General features: G+C 34.8%; 4 protein-coding genes across 4 annotated transcripts; 2 read left to right on the plus strand and 2 right to left on the minus strand.

Annotated features, from left to right (window-relative positions):
- Positions 1-2,206: 2,206 nt before the first annotated feature.
- Positions 2,207-5,539, minus strand: LOC112513301 (probable prolyl 4-hydroxylase 6). Its single transcript, XM_025119527.1, has 7 exons — positions 5,448-5,539; positions 5,263-5,352; positions 5,127-5,184; positions 4,876-4,980; positions 3,363-3,596; positions 3,211-3,274; positions 2,207-2,502 (listed from the first exon to the last, which is right to left on the minus strand). The coding sequence occupies exons 1-7, from the start codon at positions 5,537-5,539 to the stop codon at positions 2,207-2,209; spliced, it is 939 nt and encodes a 312-aa protein (XP_024975295.1).
- Positions 5,540-10,249: 4,710 nt separating this feature from the next.
- Positions 10,250-11,214, plus strand: LOC112513308 (thioredoxin H2-like). Its single transcript, XM_025119540.1, has 2 exons — positions 10,250-10,583; positions 10,892-11,214. The coding sequence occupies exons 1-2, from the start codon at positions 10,314-10,316 to the stop codon at positions 11,039-11,041; spliced, it is 420 nt and encodes a 139-aa protein (XP_024975308.1). The 5' UTR covers positions 10,250-10,313; the 3' UTR covers positions 11,042-11,214.
- Positions 11,215-13,377: 2,163 nt separating this feature from the next.
- Positions 13,378-15,421, minus strand: LOC112507990 (pentatricopeptide repeat-containing protein At5g39980, chloroplastic). Its single transcript, XM_025112766.1, has one exon. It carries the CDS (start codon positions 15,419-15,421, stop codon positions 13,421-13,423), a length of 2,001 nt encoding a protein of 666 aa, XP_024968534.1. The 3' UTR covers positions 13,378-13,420.
- A 2,552-nt stretch (positions 15,422-17,973) lies between these two features.
- Positions 17,974-18,603, plus strand: LOC112511890. The gene has a single exon (XM_025117709.1). It carries the CDS (start codon positions 17,974-17,976, stop codon positions 18,601-18,603), a length of 630 nt encoding a protein of 209 aa, XP_024973477.1.
- The last annotated feature ends 4,316 nt before the right edge of the window (positions 18,604-22,919 follow it).

The following is a 22,919-nucleotide window of genomic DNA, read 5'->3' on the forward strand; positions in this document are numbered from 1 at the left end:
GTAAAAAGGGGTAAAGGCGAGGGAAAATTGGGGTTCCTCGATGCGAAGACTATCGTCTAACCGAAAAGTTGTCGTTTATGTTTTTAACTGATATGAAATTTTCATTTAGGCCCTTCTACTATTACCCATTGGCAAATAACTTACCTGAGTTCAAATATGGGCATTTTGAGTCCTTACAAACTATAAAGAGGTTTTTATTCAATTAATTGTAATATTTTGCTCATCTGAAACCTTCTATATTAGGTGAATAAATCACTTGTTTTGATAAATAAGTTTGTGGTTTCCATTAGTCCTATATGGATAAATAACCGGGATTCTGGGAGGATTAATCTGTCTATGTAAACTGAGTAGTCTTGTATAGATAAATAAATGTATAGATTAATCTGTCTATATAAACTGAGAAGATTTTGTTTGGGAGGATATTTTTCATAGTTGGTAGGAGCGTGTTTTTAGTTGGAATGAGCAGACTTGAAGGAAAAAAAAAACTTGGTTTTCTGCATAAGGTTCCCTCTAGGATGTTACTAGATAAGTTATTTTATATATCATTAAGTCACTACCAAACAGTCATGTATGTCTGACTGTATAAGTTGTGAGTCCCAATAAACTCATTACACTGCTAACAAACAAGCCCTTAAAAGGTACCCATATATCCATCTTTACCATTTATTCAGTTGTCAACGTTCTCTTGTATGTATGGTTTGTTAATTAATCAACTTTCTACATAGCATCTTATAGACATATTTGGAAGCGCACAACCACGAATTAAGGATTCCTCGAAAAGTTCCTTTATTCCCACGATGGATTCCCAGTAAGCATTTTTCTATATCTTACCTAACGAACCTGCCCTTGAGAGGGGAACAATAACTGAAACAGCTGCTAATACCCCGTAGGCTGAAAAGCAAAAGAGGGGAATCCACCCCTCTTCCATAATCCTTGCGATTAATTATTATAGGTAATAGTTTCTTTTCTTCTAGTGGTCGCTTGTTTCTATTAAGTAATATAAAACTTCATATATGATAACATATAATGACCATAATAATTAACTGAATTTTCAAAATGGCTAATTTTTATTTAATAAAGAAAGTGAATTTAAGTAATTTTACAATTTTATTACCTAAAAGATATTAAAATTTAGTGTGTAAAGTGGTCTTTCCATAGTAGAACTATCCATGTCAAAGACCCCATTCAATTTCGACCTAGTTCGGCTTTTATTTCGAGTTGTGAGGATGCATGGAACCCTCTTTTAGCATCTCCAACATATTTTCATAAAATTTTCAAAATAAGAATCAAAACTTAAAAATTTTCAACAAAAAATTACATTTAACTCTGACAAATTATTTATTTTAAAGGATTACAACATTAATTATATTATTAAAATATTTTATACATGTAATAAAATATTATTTCTCTCTCGTAAAATTTAACATCAAGGTTTCTTATTGGTAGAAATATAATTAAAAAAAATTGTTTCTCTTTTATAATAATAATTTTTTGGAAGATATCCAAATTTAGAAATTTCATACTCTTTTTTGTACTTTCTTTATTTTTTAAAAAAATCTTCATTTTCTCCATTTTAAAGTATACGAAAAATGTTGTAGAGAAAGAAGAGGTTCTACATATAATCTGATTGGTTATCTAAATTAACCAAAAGCATAATCAAAATTTCTTCCAACACATTTACAAGGGACTCAGAATTTCAACACATTTATGTGTAGATGAGATATCAAAGCAAGAAGCTATGACAAAAATGTCACTTGGCAACCACAAGGGTGGTGTCTAATTGGTTTGAGTTTGGCTCTAAAGGTCAAAAGTACCTGGAGGTCCCAGGTTCAAATCCAAGGAGAAATAAAAATCCCTTTGTGGCTATGAAGATTCAAATGCGGTGATTTCGGGCTATCTGCAAAGCAGGTGGTCGTCCTGGGATTAGTCGGCTCATATAGCGGGTTGGATATCTAGGTTGATAAAAAAAATGTCACTTGGCTTTTGCAAAATGAAACCCCATAGCTGAAACAGAGACAACCAATCAACCATGGTCTTTATAGAAAAAGAATCAAAACCTGTATGTATCCTCCAAACTCAGATTACAGAGTACGTAGTGTTTCTAACCCACTTTTTATATCCATTCTATGAGGGGGCCATGATCACAAACTGGGTGTTTGTTATATACAATAATTACACAAACAAAAACACATAAGCAGCAGCAAAACTAACATACTTTACAACTCTTCCTACAGTTTCCAGGAGCATCAGCAGAACCCACCATATAGAGAGGGTTCTTATCACATTCGCCACGAACAGCCCATGCAGCACAATTGGCATTTTCGTCCCAGCACCCTTGCTTTCTACTTCGCCTATGACTGAAACTCCTGACGTGGATCCATTTGGTTGCGGACCATTTCTCCCCCTCAATCACGGGGCAGCTCCCATGCAAGCTCAAAGGGTCAATTGTGGCGTTAGGATGAAGGCTAAAGAACAACAGCGCGTCACCCTTCTTGGGTTTCACTGCAAACTCAACAAACATGCGTTTTCAACTTAATTACCAAGAAATGACTCAAGGTAAATCAAGATAAAACTATGGTGGAAGTTATAGTAGTTGACACCAGTGACTTACTGACTAATAAGAGGCTCACAATTATAATTCATAAGGGATATGAGATGGGATGTCACAATCTTCCCAACTTCATCGGTACAAAAAAACCCAAACAAACTCATAGTCAATATTCATAGAAGATACATAAGTCCAACCCATGACACCTCTAGGGGGCCACCATTCTAATACCACTCAAACCCAAAGTAGCAGACTGACCTAATGACTTCCAAATCAACTTAAAACAATAACAGAAGTTATTAGCAACCTACAATCTATGACTTATTAGGGGATCCCAACTATAATTTATATGTGATGTAAGACGGGATGTCATACACTATCACATCCCAAAATCCTCTTACCCACTTAATGACGAGAAGGTTTTGGTGCAAAAACAACTTATTTGCATACCCTTTGAGATAACTTAACTGGTGAGACCTTGGGTTTGCTCCCCAGTAGTCGTTGGTTCAATTACCCTCAGGGCCATTGGAGGTTTGTCGGGCTATTATCTTCAGGACCCATTAGGATTAGTCAAGGTAAACGCAAGTTGGCGTAACACAGTTATCCACATATTTGCATAATGCAAGAGAGCACATAATTTCCATCTCTGTGAATTAACATACCAGCATAGCCCTTTTTTGCACATTCAGACCAGTCCTCCTCAGCTTTCGGTTGAGATTCTTTTATCTGGAGACCATCAGAAACAGATCAAAACGGGAAGATGAAAGCAAACAACAATGGTAAGCGTAGTCAATATCAACCAAATAAAACGTACCTCTGAATGGGGGAATACGGTCTCCCCACCTTTCTCAACATTAGACAAATACATAAGTACAGTGGCTATCCTGTGACCACCCACTGCCTGATTGATTTTATCATGAAAGTAATCCCAGTGTGGCTCGTATTTTTGACCATTCTCGTAATGCAATATTTGCATAGCCTCCCCGTTTTCTACAGGAAGGAATGTCCAAACAGAAATTCTTGATTCAATACCAGCAACTACGTCATCCTTCATAAAACAATTAAGAATACCATGTTACTTTTGATTCCTAACGTCATATATTTTATGGTTAAGAAACTCAAAATAGAATGTTTACATTTATTACTCTATCGAAACAGGTTTAGTTTTAGATCATAGCATAGGTGTGCAAATGTACATGTATGCAACAGTTAGTACAATTTTAAATTACTGTAGTTTGTTGAGTAGAAATATAGAATTGACAAGTGAAACTTTATGCCTGCCTCTCTCTTCCGTTCAAAGATGAAACAAGCAGAATCAGGCTCATGTTTCTAAAACAAATTTTGAGTGCTAATATAAATCTTGCAATAGGGTGTGTGCTCTGTTGATTTGAACATAACTGAGTATGGGTCAAACAAACCATTATTTCATAGGGTCAGGTTCATTGGAAACCACAAAAAATGAGAAACTGAGGAACACCCAAGTAACAACTCATATGTACACTAAGCACATGTGCTTACAAGTAATTTGTCTGGCATGCATATGTGCATAACATGCATACTTGCATTAAAACCAAGAAACGTTTTGAATTGCTTGTATGCACATGTGCATATGGTTACGAGGGTGTTCCTCAGTTTTTCATTTTTTGGGGAGTTCTCCCCTGAACCATAAGATGAATGGTTACGGAACAGGTGGAATTTCTGGTTCAGGTAGTAAAAGATCAGAAGATTATAACTGGGAAATCATAATAAAAAAGATGTATGCAATATTTTTTTTTGTTATTCGTTAGCATATGAAAACTCAAATCCTTTTAATTCCCTTCAACTAGCAAAAATCCACAAATTCTATATTCAAGATGACCCAATGATTAGGAACAACCCCTCTATCTCTATGATAATAAAACAAAATACAGAAAAGAAAAAAAGAATATTGATGAATCCAAACTGACAATTATTGAATACCTTCATCCAGGACTAGTGTTGATTCAAACAGAAGAGGGTTCCAACCAAATTTCAGTTGTTGGATTGATATAGAAAAGGATATGCAATTGTTAAAGTTCAAGAAAAAGCCTAAATTTTGAAGCTTATGACGTAGGTACCATGTATGCATAGACACCCCCCCCCCTCTAGAACAAAACAACGAAGAACCAACTAAATTACAGCCTAATGGTAGAATGCTTTATATAAAATAGTAAACATTCACATATGAATATAAAGTGCAAACAAATGCCACTTATTATTCTGATATGAGCAACATAATCATCATTGAAACTCTTGTTACAACTAGGTGACATGTGAAAACTAAAGTTGGTAGTGAAGCTGTTGCTGACCTGAGCTTTCTTGAGAAACATGCCTGAGCTCGTACGAACCTTACTTTCTACACTCTTACCCGATTTAACATCCGCAACCATAGATTTCTCGAGCTTATCCTTCGCCTAATCACCAGAAATCGTTAGCAAATTAGCTACAAAAAGAAAGCATTCAATTCTTTTTTTAAAGGGTTTATTAAAAATATCAGAAACACAATCAAGTTTAAGAAAGAAATTCGATAATGATATGGGAAATGATGACCAAGACCAACCACTTTAATGAGATGATCGCATTCTTTATCTGTTAAAAAGTTCCTATATAAGAATGCCCTGTATGGCCCAGACATTAAAAGGAAATTAGAAACGTTAAAAGCATATGTTCATATTGACGCAAATTATGTAGAAAACCTTGGGTGCCATGAAATTTGGGTGACCCGAGTTGGATCAAAAGGATGACCATACGAATCACCATTCGGCAATCTGATCACTGATGCTGGCCTGAAAAACAATAACATTGGAAAACTAGAAATGAATCCTCCATTATTCTACGAACAGAAAATTGGATTCGATTAAAAAGAGATGCACGTATATACATTTCTCTAAATCCTGATGATTGGAGGAAGAAATCTGGTGAAAGAATAGAGAAACAGAAGAAGATAAGGATAAACAAATCCCGAAAATCCATTAAGACAAATCTCAAAAACCCTGTAAAAGGATTACTACAGAAGGTAAATGGGAAAAAGGGGTGGTTTTATAAAAGAATTCGATCAAATCATCTGTTTTCATAGATCAAAATTCAGTAAGGCAAGGAGGAATTCATCCTGGTTTTGGTGGAGAGAGCATATGGATTTCTGAGCTTTCATGCAGCTTCTAACGAATTGAATCCAATTTGGGGGGGGGGAGGAAAGTGGTTTGATCATGGAATTGGAGGGTCTGTTTATATATACCATCAGATTTATTTTTATTACTATTAAAATATAATTAAAGTTGCTTGTGATTTTAATTTGTTAAAATGTAAAAATTCGATAAATAGATAAATTGGTTTGTTTAAAACAAATCTGATATTTTTTAAATCGCAAAAATGATCAATAAACTCAAATTTTCTTATTATTATGGTGTGACGGTGAAGTCAAGTCTCAAGCCTTACGAGTTACGACGAGATCAACATGTTTTTCAAGACGTATTCTAAGATGGTAATATATATATATATATATATACACACACTTGTGTGTGTTAATGTTTTGAATAACAATGTAGAACAAATTAAATTCATATAAAATAATAAAACTAAAAAAAAAAATCATTGATACCAAACATATAGAATGTAAACAACAAGGGTGGTGTTTGATTAGTTTGAGCTTGACTTCAAAGGTCAAAAGTACCAGGAGGTCCTAGGTTCAAAATATAAGAAGGAATAAAAATCTCATTGTGGCCACGGAGGTTCAAATGCAGTGACTCCGGGCTATCTGCAAAGCAGGTGGTCGCCCTGGGATTAGTCGGCTCGCATAGCGGGTTGGATATCCAGGTTAATAAAAAAAACATATAGAATGTATAAAAAAATTATATTGATGGTGTAAAATCGGGATTAAATCTCTTTAATATCAACTCACTACTTTTTTCAATTTTCAAGAAAATTCATGTTCGACTTTTTGTGCATGAGAATGAGAGTAAGTATTTACCTATTTAGGCATATAGTTGTTACGCTTTTCTTTTTTATGCTTGTTTAACATTTTAGGTCTTGTACATAATCATCATTTTACTCTCAAGTTATATATTTAAAAAACCACACGTTACAAAATAACGTTTTGTAACATGTCATAGCATGTCGTAACGCGTCATAACGTGTCATAACGCGCTACAATGGAAGTCAAGTCTTAGAGTGAAGCTACAAAGATTGACATGGCGGTGAACGAGTTATTTAGAACCATGTTATTATATATAAATATTTGTTTAAAAAATCCCAAAATTACGAAGAAAATCAAATATTTGATTTGTAATTGATATTCGAGAAAATGGTCCATGTGGTTCACCAAAACTCTGGTTTTTATTTATGGAGTTTTGGAATTACACTGGTTTCTATTTTATTACGAATTTCATTTATAACACAAGCATCCATTTAGACAACCCACATTAAATGTCCCGTATGTGCTAGTTATGTCAAGTCATTGTTATATACAAGTATTTGCATATTTTTAAAAGTAAACATAAAACCTTAAATTAAACTGTGTACCGCCCATCTCTAATCTCTTCATCTTCAAGATCCACTACCTCTTGCCATCACTATTGGTCTACTTCTATGTCAGCTTCTGCACATCTACACACAGAATAGTAATAACCAGAAGGCAAGCGATAATGAACGAAAGCTGCACATCTAAATAGTTGTTATGTGTCTTCTTGGCCTCGTTCTGCTGAATTGGCGAAAATATCGGCATCATTTCATTAGAATGAGAAGGCATATGTAGATAAAAAGGAAGTGATGGAGCCATGGAGGGATACTCGCCATTAGGTTGAGAGTTAGATTCGAGGCCATGACGGAGTACGAGTTTGAATCTATGCTGATTTTTTCTTCAATTTGATCACGAGTTCGAAGTATTTGGATTTAGAGGGATTTGGATTGGATTAGATTTAAAATACATTCATGTGTTTGGTTTGTAGGATTTGGATTGGGATTTTTTTTTTTTTTGTAATTATTTTAGTCACCAAATCTCTTTCATTTTCTCAAAACTACCTATTTAACCAACAAACCTATTAATCTAAAATACATATTTAACAATCAAACTTGTTCATCCAAAATGCATATTTAATCAACAAACATGTTAATCCAAAAATGCATATTTAACCACCAAACTTGTTAATCCAAAATACATATCTAACTACCAAATTGTTCTTCCAAAACCACACATTTACCCACCAAAATTTTCATTTATTCAAAACCCAATTCACGTAAGCTTCCCTATCTGCTTCTTGCAAGTCCCAAAACATGTTCACCTTTTCAGGATCGCCTCTTATCAATGAAATTACTTTAAACTTCTTCGGTTGGGCCAATGTCTGCATTTTTGATATCTCAGAAGTGATCATCGAACGTTTCTTATCAAGTTCTTCTTCTCGTTCGATACCCCTGTTAAGTTTGTTCGCCATTTTCTCCAAAGTTGCTCCAAGTTTAGTAAACGCATTACTAAATCCGTCAGCCATGGGATCTACTCGACATTTTCTCTTCTTACCACGCACCTCCTCTTCCGCCTCAACAAAATCTCTTGTTCTATTTCCTTGAGCACGATCTTTTCCAAATACAATAGAAAGATCCTCGCAAAAAGAATTCTGTTCTTTTCCAGATGCACCAAAGGCACCAGTATTTTCATCCATCTCGACAGAAATCCCCTAAAGTCAATGAACAACAGAACTGATTGAAAGTTATTTACAACAAATTCATCAAGAATAATTCCAATGAATTGGCCATTTACAAGAAATCATGACTAAATCAAACAGGTATGAAACAGTGAAGTGAAACAATGAAGATTAGGTATGAAACAGTGAAGCAGTCAAGCTGAAATGGACTACATCAAACAGGTCTTTCAATCAATATCAAGATCTAAATCAAGAAAAAACATCAAATTTAAGGTCTAAAACCCCCAAAACAGAACTGAAAGAGATGTAGTTTGATACAGGTTTCTACATCTATAAGCATACAAATTAAACCTGTAATATAGTTGGATACAGGTTTCTACATGTATTTTGCAAAAAAAAATAGCAAAACCATGAACCACAAAACAGCATAGAGATGGAGACGACGATGGAGGAGAAGGTTGAAGAAAAGAGACGCACCGTGGGAGAAAGCGACGGAGACGGCGATGGAGACGGTAAGCGATGAAATATGGAGGAGAAGATGGAGACGGTAAGTTAGGGCAAACAAAATCCCACGGGAATGGATTCTTTCCAAAGGATTCTTAAATCCATTGGTCACGGGATTTTAAACGAATCCCTGGATTATAAATCCTAACAATCCTGTAAACCAAACACAGGATTGAAATGGATTTTATATCCAAATCCCTCCAATTCCATTCCTGCAAACCAAACGCAACCTCAGAGTCTCAATTCTTTCCCATATGCACTTTTAAGTATCGTATCCCTCCTCAGTCCTCACAGGCTTTCTCCTCCCGCACCTAGTCTCAATTCTTCCCCATTTAACCTATCTGCTTCTTCTACCATTATGGGACCAAGTCTCGTTGTGTAGTCGGAGTTGTCACCGTTGTCAGTGAGTGGTACGAAGACGACGTCACTGGTGGTGGGCTGTAGACGTGAAGGCGAGGAGACCAGTGGATTTAAAGGAGATGAAGGGAGAATTAAAGAACAATAAGGAATTTGGGTTGTTGGTTGTGAGGGTTCCGACAGATGTTTGGCAGAAAAGATTTGCAAGTTAGGTAACGGGTATGAAGGTGATTGTGTTTGTGTTAGATGGTGATGGGTAGCGTCGGATTTTTGATCACCTAGGTGTTTGATATTTTGCTTTAATGACTATATATTTGGCCTTTTGCCCTTCAGGAATAGTTATGGTATACAACTATATTTCATTCAGTTAGAATGTGAATTTGTTTATTCAGGCTTTCTCTTAAAAATAATTATTAAACATTCATATTTTATTGTGTATTATATAATATAGAGTTTCTTAAACATTCTAATCACTTAACCATTTTATATCAAATCATTAAACAACTGTCAAACATCCCCGATGTCAAGTATGGTTTTGAAACTCTAAAGAGACGTTTGATTTGTAAGATATAAAATTTAATCGAATTACAGTCTTCAAAAATAATTCATAAAAACAAATTGTAAACTTATTTCTATTAACTAATTATTAAAAAAAATATTTTTAACCTGTTTTAAAACATTATTACATATAAGGACCATGTATGTTTTCAATCCAATTACCAAGCAAAAAACAAGGGTTTTGTAAACTATAAACAGTGTTTGGTACGCAGACTGGATGGGACAGGACAGGACGGGACGGGACGGGACGGGACGGGACGGTACAGGACAGGACGGGACGGGACATGACTAATCGTCTGTCCTATGTTTGGTATGACTAGGACAGGATGAGACAAAACTATTAAAATGACCATATTACCCATAAATGTTGTTTAATGTTATTTTATATCATATAATAATTATAAAATGACAACAAATCAATTAAAATATTGTCATTTTAATTTTTGGTGGAACAAAAAAAATAAAGATTTGTCCCACTAAAATTAAAAATAGTCACACCTTGTCCCATGTTTTTTTTTTCCATGACATACCAAACATGAGACTATTTTTTTGTCCCGTCCTGTTTCATGTAGTCTGCGTACCAAACGCACCAAGGACTATTTATGTAATTTACTCTTGATATTTTTAGGCCAAGCACCTCCCGCAAAACGTCTCCACGCTTTCAGTCGAGTTGACGGTGAGTGTAAGAAAAGATCATGGGATCCGTGGCGTCTGCGTTGTTGGGAGGGGGAGACAATACTCCCGAAGGCGATTCATCATCGGAGGAATCGCGAGTGATCGAATTCCATTCTTCTAACCGCTGGCAGCTCCATTACAATCAGTCAAAACAATCCCCTAAGCTGATGGTGGTAGATTTCTCGGCAACATGGTGTGGACCTTGCAAGATGTTAGAGCCCTTTATCCGCTCTCTCGCTTCTAAATATCAAGAAATCGACTTCATCAAGATCGATGTCGATGAGTTAAAGGTATTTTATCATACGTTTGGCGTATTGATTAGGTCAACCCAACCATTCGATTGACTACTCCATCTAAACGACCTAATCTAACAAAATTAGGTATAGGCTTAAGCCTATTGATTTCAGGGTTGTTAAAACCCTCGATTGATCGGTATGAATCGGACTTGTGGAATTGGAATATGATGGTTCTAAGTCCGAACTGATTTTGGTCCAATTCCAACTCCATGACTCCGTAATTGGAGTTCCCAAACGTGATATTATTGAAATCATGAAAAAAAGTGTAGTTTTGACGATCAAGATAAATGGATGATTTGTAGGATGTGGCACAAGAATTCGGGGTGCAGGCAATGCCAACAATTGTAGTGCTAAAACAAGGAAAAGAGGTGGAAAGGGTTGTTGGTGCGAAGAAGGATGAACTGGAGCAGAAGATCCTCAAGCACAGGGAAGTTCCTAAATTTGCTGCTTAATTTATCTGAAAGTTTGATTGTGCTGGAAAAAGTTAAAAGCTATTTTCAGAATTTGGAATCAGAATTGTATCAAATAAGATGGTATTTTCAGTATGAATATTCAAATGCTTTTCAATCAATTAAATAGTGGCGTTGGTAGAGGGTGGGTGACTTTGTCCACTTCGATCTTAGACCCTCTGCTAGCCTCAACTGTGTCTGCTAGCCTCAACTGTGGAGTGAGCCAAAAAGTACCGCTTTCTGTGTAGGGTTGGTTGGGGTTGCTGGTAATCACCTTTTTGCTGAAATTATTGGTGTTGTTGATCGATGTCTTAGGAGCAGTTTATCAAACGTTTATCGGGTAAGTGCTTACCTGTAAGAGCGTCACACTCACTTATCTTATGACCTAAGATTCTTGGCCATCAAAGTAGATCGTTGGTAAGCATTTTTTATCTGATAAACGCTTACCGGCTCTTGTCATTGCTCACCTTGTAAGATTCTCGGTAGTGCTATGCCTCTTACCGGGTAAGATTTTAGGTCCTTGTCATGCTCATCAAGAAAGTAAAAACATTCGGTAAGCTGTTGCCTGGCTGCCGTTTGATAAACGGTCCTAAGTGTGCGCTTTAAAACCAAAAACAAGGCTAAAAAGACAATGTGTTGTAGCTAATAGTGGCATTATCACTTGTGACATCTCCTAATGAGCTTGTTTGTGGAGAATGCTTGAAGTGTTTCTTAAGCAAACCCTATGGAGTTATGGAGTTATCTTTTTAATATTCCAAAAGAAATCTATACTTCTGTAATGTAGCTCTTTTATAATCTTGTACCCAATGTTTTTGAGAAAGGGGAGTGGAGACTTTCTTAAGGGCCGGTAAAACTCTTACCAAGTAAGCGTTTATCAGGTGTCATTTACCGATACGGACAAGTATGATAAAGATCAAGAATCTTATCTTGTAAGAGACATAGCAATGAACGAGATCATTACCGGGTAAATGAGGCAAAAGATTTTTACACTTCTCACCTTAATTCTCTTTCTCATCGGAACTCAACCCTATTAAATTGATTTATGTAATTAAATATGATTGTGTAATAATATCATTTATAATCATATTTAATTATTTTATAAAAAATTCAAAAAAAAAACTGGAAAATGTTTACCGGTCAATCGACATTCGATAAAACCCGTCTATTTTGACACCTTTTAATCAGAATTTGTTCTATTTTTGCAAAATTCCTTTTCTAGTATCTAGGGTACCTTCGAAATATTTTTGTAAGTCCTCAAAATGTTGTTGGTTTCGGGAATATTCCTATTCATAGGTCCGAGATCTATCTCTATGAATTGAAATGTCAACAAACTTGATTGCTACACCAACGCACCTATCCTTAGTTGTGTCTAGCAACCGAGAAAGCATAACGCGCTAATGAACACATTTACGTAGTAACCCCTACGGTTCACCGACGAATTGACCATAATTGACGATGATTGAAAATCTACCGGTCATTACTATCCCCAACTACACTTTATCCAGTGATGAGATCCTTGTGTAATCTATGTTCTGCTATATCATGTTCAATGTATCAAACGCACCCTTAATATATAACTTTTTGGTTAATATGTGTCGAAAAAAACCCAAAATTTTAAATTTATTTCTACTTTTCTTTTATCTTAGAGCATCTCCGACCTTGTGTAAAAAAAACACCAAATATGGTAGACCATTAACACAAGAAGGAAAAAAAACTCAATTTCAATCACATTCTAAAAAATGCCAAATTTAGGGTTTAAGAATAATTTTCTAAAGAAAATGGTGAGCCCAAGACTTTTGCCGTCTGAAAACTCACACAGCATCATTGCCGTTAAAACGGCAAAATATTTGATGTTTTAGGTGTCAAACTCACGGAATTCAAAAGGATTTGATGGAATTGGAATGGCAAATTCTTGTGGTTGATTTAAATTTTGAAATGGATGAAATCCTTCAAATTCCATAAATTAATGAATTCATCGTTATTTGGCATAATGGAAGTAATTGAATTGCATTACCACCCACCACCACCATGCTACTATTGGGAGATTTCATTCAAATTCTTACTAACCAAACGCGTGATCAAATTCAATTTCAATTCCTTCAAAGTCAAATTTATTTGATGGATTCCAATTCCATTATATTAACCATCACCCACTTATCTCGATTGGAGGCGAATCACCTGCAAATTTGATGATTTACCGGGGCATTGGGATGCTCTCACTCTCAGGGGAAACCACATGAAATATAATCAAGCAACAACCCATGAATAATCTAATAATTTATACATAATTTAGTTAATAATATTTAATTAAAATTCAGCATAAAAGAAATTTACAAACATTAAAATCAAAAGGTCATGGTATTTGGTACCTCTCATCATAAATTACGATCTCAAAAGTCCAATATCTTTCAATCTATCCACAATTCGAGACGCATCTTTTAATCTATTCGCCCTTTCGTAAATACTAGCAACAACAAGATGCAATTCCTTCTTGTTGATATTCGGATCACCATCTAATCTCTCGAATAATGACTCCATCCTCTCAAAATCCCCTTTTGCACCATAAATACTCACCATTTGAAAGTGAACTTCATCTGGAAAAACACACCCTTCATCCTGCATCTCCACGTATATACTGTCGGCCTTCTCGAAATCCCGCAACTTCCCGTATGCATTTAGGACAAGACCGATCGCATTAGAATCCGGAAAATACCCGGCTTGTCTCATCTTATCGAACACCTCAATCACACTGGCATGCTTTCGGTGTCTTGAAAAGAGATCAATCATACATCCGTATACTGATATGTCCTTAACCTGGCCTGCGTTATAAGCCTGACGAAAAACCCATGTGGCCTCTTCTACACGCCCAGCTCCAGCAAGAATCATAATTGCTGTTGCTCGTGGGATGTTATCTGGGCGTTTAAGTTCTTGAAGTAATCGTTTTGCATGACCCACTAAACCAGCTCGCTCGTAAGCCACAATCATGGTCTGATAAAGAACCTGATCGATCTCAATACCAGAGCTTCGCAACTTTTGGAACAGAGTTGCAGCTCGATCTAACTTCCCAGCCTTATCCCATATAGATATAATCGTGGAGTACGTTATGGCATTCGGTTCTATCCCTCTGTTTTGCATTTCTTGAATAAGATTATTAGCTTTCTCGTGTTCAAGAGTCTTGCCGTAAATCTTGATCATGGTGTTATAAGTAACAACATTTTGATCGATGTCTTTTCTCTGCATCAATCTAAACAAATGTATGGCTTCTCCAAAAAGCTCGGCTTCACCGTACACTCTCAAGAGGGTATTGTAACTGACCACATTGGGTTCGATCCCCATCTTTCTCATGCTCCAAAACAACCGATCGGCTTCTTTGGCCATATCAAGTTGACCATATACATCTATCATGATATTGCAAGTTGTAAGGTCAGGCAAACAATTCACTTCTTTCATCTCAGAAAACACTGATAAAGACTCTAGATACTTTTGATTTTCGGCATACGTGCTTAATAGTGTCGAATAGCTAACTGTATCAGGCTTAACCCCAACTGATCTCATCTCTTGAATGAGCACCTGTGCTTCACGAAATAACTTGGCTTTCCCGAAAACGTTAATCATCGAATTATAGGCAACGAGATCAGGGCAAATGCCGGATTGCTTCAATCTAGAGAATATTGATATAGCCTTGGAATAATCACATAGCTTACGAGATAATTCAATTAGATTGCTATACAGTACCAGATCACCAGATACATGATCATGTTCCATCTTCTGAAGCCAAGACAATGCGTCATCAAACTTACCCTCTTTCCCAAAATGCGTAATTAAAGTAGAATAAGTATACCTATCAGGTGAAAGAGCTCTTTGGCGCATTTCGTCGAACAGTCCATAGGCAATCTCCCATTGCTTTGCTCGAAGCACATTACGCAAAACCACGTTGTACGCGTACACCGAAGGGGTGTACAAAGCTTGTTCATTTATCCAATCGAGCAGCGCAAGTGATCGTTGCCAATCGGTTTCACGGGAAAGGACGGTCACCATGAACCGTATGGAAAGTTGCCGGCTTTTGTAAGGGGACAACAAAGCAAACAGTTCGTGCTCACTTGTTGTTTGATTAATCGATGATACGAGTTCATCCATGTCGACACTGTGGTCTAAGTGACCTACTTCGGGGTTTCGACGATAAGGTTGGGGAAAAGATGACGACGGCCTTAGAATTCTGGACTTTGGTGTCTTCCGCCATATATCTTTGGTTGAGGAACAAGAGATTACGACGAATAGTGGACGGTGCCGGAGTTTTTTCCGGTGACTCTTCGACGGCCATAAGTTCTGTAAGTTGAATGTGATGTAAGGTATAGAGCTCGTAGTCAATGAGCACGAATCCATGTCACTTCTCGCCTCCGGAGCGGCACACAAAGACACACGGAGTTCTCTAATCGCGGTAGTTTTTTTGTTTTTGACCCTCTAGAATTTGTGTTGGTTGGATTGCACCCTTTGAGTTTTACTTATGTCCATTTCCCCCCAAAAATTGATTGTGTTGTTACACATCCATAACGCTATGTACTTGAACTCTTTTTACCAAGGAAAAGGAGGGAAATGGAAATAAAAAAGAAAGAAATTGAAAAAAAAATATTCAGGTTCTCCATATTTTTAAGGAGGAAAAGGAAAAAAATAAAAAAATAATGCTGATTTTCCTTCCAAATTTTTTATCCCAAACATGGAAAGAAAGAGAAGAAAAGTAAAGAAACTGAACTACAAGGGTCGTGACCGATTGGTTTGAGCTTGGCTTCAAAGGGCAAAAGTACCTAGAGGTCTCAGTTTCAAATCCAAGGAGAAATAAAAATCTCTTTATGACCACGGAAGTTCAAATGTGGTGACTTCGAGCAATATATAAAGCAGGTGGTCGTCCTGAGATTATTCAGCTCGCATAGCGGGTTGAATATCCACGTTAATCAAAAAAAGTAAAAAAACTAAATGATTATTATTATAAATATTTATAAAATTATCTATCTATCTATCAACTACAACCTAGTGAAAAATAAATAAGGGTATATTTGTAAAAACATCTTTAATTTTTTTCTCTCTCATTCAAGAACATGAATTTTTTTTCCTTTCATTTCTCTTCCCTCTTAGAAACACAAATAAAACAAATTCTTTTCTTCTCAAATTTGAGAAGAAAACATAAATCATAAATTCATAATACAACTGTTTTTTTAGGACATCTCTGGTTCGTTTCTTTTAACTAATTATAGGGAGCCAAAACCAAAACCCGAAAAAGACGACTCTCATGCACTCTCTACACTAGAGACGAACCTATGAGAGTCTAAGTAGGGTCCTCCATACCCGTTCAATTGATTTTCATAATTACAATCTTTTTGGTATGAAAGGTGCCTCCATAAACTTTGAGTGGTGCACCACGATATTAAAAAATGTGAGGAACATCAACCAAAAGCCAAAAAAAAACTTAAACCAAAAAGATCCATCGAAATCACCAAAAACCTAAAAAAAACCTTGAGATTGTGGAATTAGATTAAAGAAACATCATACGGCTTTACGGGCCTTAGATCCACCTTAAAGATGCACCTATTCAGCAAAAATCTTGGGTACACCATGTTGGCTCTCTACCCTGATTCACGCTATTTTACTTCCTACATCCGGTGAAATTTTTACGATAATAACTAGATTATTTTTTTTATTGTTTGTTTTATTTATAACTATAAAATGTAAATAACATTCGTTAAAGGACACAATAAATTATTAAATAATATGTACCTAACAATGTAAGGAAGATCGTTGAAGTTACTACATAAAAAAACACTGCCTATACTATTTTTTTTAGCAAATTACTCTCTACATTAATTTAAATATCGAAAATATGATGAGAGATGCTCTTAAATAGCTTTCCCAAAACTTGTATTTGGTTGCTTAACCAAACTTACACGAAATATCTCGTTCGAATATAAAGACATGGATAAAACGTATGGAGATATTTCTTCTAACTCAAAAGATAGAAAATTTGCTTCATATTGATCTGGAGTTGAATTCCAATTGACTGGTAAATTGTAACGGAATGCATTAACTTTTTTGCATTTGTGATCAACTTTAATAAAAAAATGTTGTCGTGTTTTCATAAAATGCTAGTTTATTTGTTTGAACTCATTCTATAAATAATATAATTATTTTAAATAAGTGGTTAAATCTAACAGTTATCATAAATTATTGAGTTCTCATTTTTAATAGACCCCAATATACACAGATGGATTGTTTGGCAGTTGCTGAATAGTTTGATGCAGAATGATTAAGTGGTGAGAATAATTAAGAGGCTCTCACGATATAGTGTAAAATGAAATATAATTATTTGGTAATCATTACAACGAAATTAGGACGTTGAAAGGTTAAGGGAGACATGTGATACAAAATCATTTAGAGGGTTTTAAAACCATTAAGAGGCATACTTTTTTTCACTAAACAAAATTTACCTTTTAACGATTCAGATATTACATCTTAATGAAACAATTAAGAGGTAAGTATATTTACCAAGATTATAAAAATTAATATTTGCGTAAAAATTAGGAAGGATATCATCCCAACATCTGTAAGTTGACTTCGAAATCAATGGATTTTCTACAAACATTTTTCTTCCTACTTTTTAGATCATGCGTGAATAGATCGGATGATAGATGTTCGATTTCTGTTACTTGAAAACGAATCGGGTCGGATCCAAAACCTTATAAAATGATTAACATTTTGGAACCACGCCAATTTGGCATCATCATCGTTGTGAACCTTGGCTCTTTACCGTTTCAATATCTCACCTTCTTCCTTGTCTTCACCCAGATCTTGTATTTGCGGTGTCAGATTTATTTCCAACCCATTTTGATCAATAGGTTCGAAATAAATCTGAATCAATCTTGTGCTTATTTTCAGTCACAATTTATATGGACGTATTTCAAAATGATCTGATTATCCGTCTTAAAAATGGTAAAGATAAGTACCTAATTGCCGAGCAAGACAAAGAATCCGTTACAAAATGTCGAGATGGTTTGACAAAAAATGCACAATGGACGGTCGAGGTGAACGATCATGAATCGTTGTACTTGAAGAGTTGTTACGGAAAATACCTTACGGCATCAAACATGCCTTCTATTCCCGGAATTGTTGCTAAAAATCTTAGAGTCATCCAAACCCTACCGGAAAAAAGGAACACTTCCCATTTATGGTTACCGGTGAATCAATCCGACTCCCGTGACCCGTTAACGTTGTCATTAAAGACGCTTCACGGAACCTACTTGCAAGCAAACAGCGGTCCACCGCCGTTAGGGAACTTGATCACACATGATCTTCTTCGAAAAGACGGACCTAATCCCGTCAACAAAAAGATCTTGTGGCAGATTGAGGTTGTGGACGCACCCTCGGATCAATGGAAACAGTCGGAATCAACGATGTCGAAAATGATAGTTGGTGTGAAATCGTTAATGAATGAAATTCATAAAGACAAGGAGAAGAACAAGAACTTGAAGGATGAGAAAGGGACTACAAAGGGACTAAATCCTTTACACGTATTATAGCGTAATTTCACTTCGAAAACGTATTGAACGAATATATAGCTGTTGATCTTTATAACGTCGAGCCTTCTAAAACAAGTACCTCAGATATCCTTCAAACCGAACACAATTATATCAGGTGCATATAAACGGAACCCTGTGAATATGTACATGACTTGTGAACATATAGTTACCAGGTTATCTCATTCTTGTTTATTGTAATATCCAGATATACATGTTTAGGATAGGATGGGAGGTATATTTCGTCGTGGGAAGCTAAGAAAGCAAGACTTATAGGAAAACGATACCGTTTGATGTTATAATTGTTCTTGATTGACCATGAGTTTAATCACAATAATATTACAATGATGTTGATTATATCATGTTATTTTTTCATTTTCTTTTGGACAAATTGAATGAAAAAGTAATATATTTTAACTTTATTTTTATTTTAGGTAACATATTTTCAAAACTTTTATTTTGGTATCTAAGATGTAAAGTTTTAAATATTTAAGTGTCCAGGTAACCGATTGAAGCATTTACCGGTTATCATGGTGATGTAGCGAGTGATGTGGTATCCAACTCAGTATTATTTGTTGACGTGGTTAGTGACATTAATTTTTTTAATCTAAAATTAGTCTTCAACCGGTTACTCGAGTATTTAAATGTTTAAACATTTACATTTTAGGTACAAAAATAAAAGTTTTAAAAGTATATTACCTAAAATAAAAATCAAGTTAAAATCATTTTCTTTTTAGAGATTGGATAAATAGAGAATCGCTAACACAGGACCGAATTAACGCTCACCACGATCATAATCCTCTTATCCTCAAATAAGGATAACGACCATGAAAGATATGCAAATGGATACATCGTTTTTATCTATTTTCGTGGGTTTTTATGTAATCAATTGGTACGTGTCACATCCTATTTACTTTTAATTTTATTTATTTATTGTATAATTTAGAGGTGTTTAGAATTACTTATAAAAACAATTTATTAATTTATTTCAGTATAACATCGGTAATAAGTACTTTTAAGTGTTTGGATAAACAGCTTATACCAGTATCAAACCAGTAATAAATAGTTTTTAAAAAAATTGAACTATTCTAACTTATAATAAATTGATAAATACTTTTATAAAAAAAACATAAGTTGTTTCAAATAAGCAATCCCAAATACCCTTTTAATCGATTATCCAAATATAAAAAAATAAACATGCTATTGCATATTTTTAATTACTCAACGTCAACAAATCGGTTCGATCACATAATTGCAACTTTAACTTTTGTTAAAATCATCATAATTGCAATAGTTGGACTAAAAACCTTTGAGTGTTGCCAATATGATTTTTTTACAATTATAATGCTTATAAATTACAATTATTTTTTAAAATACAATGGTTTTGTGTTACTTGTAAAACAAAAAAATGAAGAAAAAAGTTCCATGTTATGGTTTTTACAAAATAGTGTTTTTTTCTTCTTTTAAATAAAAAATTATGTCGATACGTGTTATATCAGAGATTTTGTTAGAAACTCAAAATTGTTTAGAGACTCTGGAATCATTTACAATGGGTCATGTATCCCTCTTCAAATAAATATTCATAATAAATATGGAGATGTTGTTCATCATGAATAACACAATCATGATGAATAACATGTTCATATTCCAGATGAATATGTCATTGTTGTGTTATAGATGATCATCTATTATTAATCATATTTTAGGTTTCCAACAGAACGTAATCACAACACGTCAACTTATATTCAGGAGCATGGCCTCCTATTTTCGGAGTTGAAAGAAAAGCAAATTAAAGTTTAGTTTTTAGGCCGTTCATTTGAAAAGGTGGTTGTTCCTTATAATGTTATGACCCCCCAACCAAAAGTTCGACACTTACATGTTTTATTTATTTCATTTGTATTTCAATATTTTAATGAAACGTTATGAAAAATCCTATTGTTTGGGTAATTATATGGTGTTTTATTTACAATTACTTTATTAAAAAATAAACCAAATTAGGGTTTTTTTATATCATAATCGTAGTTTGAGAACATACAACCGACCGTTAAAGAGTCTTTGCCTTAACGGTGTCTAAGAGTTACTAGTAAAACACAATCTCATAAAAGTAGTAGGGATTCAAACCTCACCAAAAAGTAAGGATCTGTGAGTTCATCTACCGTATATAAATATTATATATTTCAAAAAAGAAAATACAGGTGATTCGTTTCTATTATGTCACTTTTCGGTCTCCAAATTTATAATATCAATTTCGGTCCCTCATGTCATGATGATCGTGTTTCTAGGGGTTTTAACGAGTTGAGTTTAGTCAAGTAGAAGGTTGTTCGAGCTCGATTTGACCCGAGTAATTTTTTTCCCAATTTGAGTTATACATTGACCTAAAATTCAAATTTATAACATGTTTATGGGCTCAACATGAGGATCAATTAATTTGTTTATTTGTCCAAACTCAATGATTTTTATTTTTTGATTTTGTATGATTTATGACAGTTGGAACACGTTTGGCTCGAAAACATGTATGCTCAAATGATTCGTCTCGACTCGAAAATTTTAATCAAACTTTTGAACGAGTTAAGTCGAACATTTTAGAAGTCGTCCACACGCGCAGTTCCTCTCCCTACAAGATACCTTGTTTGTATTCCGCTATATATGGAACTCGAATTGTTAATGAGTTTTATTTTGTGTTTTAGATCAACTTGAACTTTTGATAGATGAGTTCGAGCTCACTAGCTTATTAGAAACTCGAATCATGAACATCTTCATATATTTCGTCATATTTTATTCTTGAATGAAATATATTATGTTCGATAAATTTAGTTTATTTTTATTTTTAATAAGAGTTGTTATATACTTAGAGGCCCTTTACCGAACACTTACCCGATAAGCGTTTACGGGTAAAATTTAACATTATCATTTTTTACTTAGCGGTTATGATTTTAGTCTATCAAAATGACATCGTATGCAAAAATTTACTTGGTAAACGCTTACCGTGATAAGAGTCGTCGCCCTCACTTACCGGGTAAAACTCATGTTCCTTGTCTCGCTCTTACCGGGTAAGATTTTTGATCCTTATCATATTCATCCGGTAAGATAATGTGACTTGATAAACACTTACCTGTATAAGTGTGTGTTTACTTGAGGCTTAATGAGCTTAATCAATAAATGGGCTTATTCGCACAGCCAAAATGATGTGTTTACTTTGGGCTTATTCGCACAGAAAGGGGCTTATTCGCACGAATCAAAAACAACACTTGTCCCCATTAAGCCCAAAAAAAAACCCTCATACCCTTGGCCATGAACCCTAGCGTATCTTCTTCCTCAAAACACTCCCTCCCTATCAACGATCGTGAACCCTAGGTATCTTCTTCCTCGGCCATGAACCCTAGCGTATCTTCAAATCGATTGTTGTTTGGGTACCATCTGCTTGCTTCAATCGACGCCCTCTTCTCCTCCAAAGAACCCTAATCGGCCCGATTGCTCTCTTCTTCTCCATGACAGTCGACGCTCTCTTCTTCTCCATCGACAAATCGACTTCAAGTTCCATATCGATTTCATGAGTTTGTTCGATTTCATGTTTGCTCGATTTCTGTTTTCTTGCTTGTGTTCGATTTCTTGCTTGTGTTCGATTTCATGCTTGTTGGATTTCTGTTTGCTCGATTTCTGTTTGATGGTTCGATTTCTGTTTGTTTGCTTGTGTTCGATTTCTGTTTGCTTGCTTGTGTTCGATTTCATGCTTGTATTCGATTTCTGTTTGCTCAATTTTTGTAATTGATACATTGTTACAGATATTGATGGTTATGATTTCTTCCCTTCCATTCTTCACTCTGTTAAAATCAAACATATTTCATTCTCTATGGCAGCATACAGATTATCAGCTGTTCATTTTGTTTTATTCTTAAGGGTAAATTAGTCATTTATGTTATTCAGACTATTGATTCAGATAGAAAAGTAAACAGCAACATAAATTTATCCAGACAGACAAATTTATCCATACAGAACTTAATAGAAAATTTGGTAAACAGCCCCTAAATATTTGGTAAATGACCCCTTAATTTAATGTGGTGATAAATCCATAAAAGAAAGTGGATAAGTCATGAAAGAATAAAAGTATTCAGAGTCTGTTTGGTATTCATTGTCGCATTAATAGACCAGTTAGTAGTCCACTCTATCTCCCACTTAATCCACTACTAACCAACAACTATCACTTTTCTTTATTTTATTCTTTACAAATATATAAAAAATTATTAAAAATGTATGGATTTTAGGAACAAAAATAATATATATATATATATATTATATATAGTTTTATTATTTAATCAATT

Source organism: Cynara cardunculus (genome assembly GCF_001531365.2).
Source record: "Cynara cardunculus var. scolymus isolate 2C chromosome LG 1, CcrdV1, whole genome shotgun sequence".
NCBI lineage: Eukaryota > Viridiplantae > Streptophyta > Magnoliopsida > Asterales > Asteraceae > Cynara > Cynara cardunculus.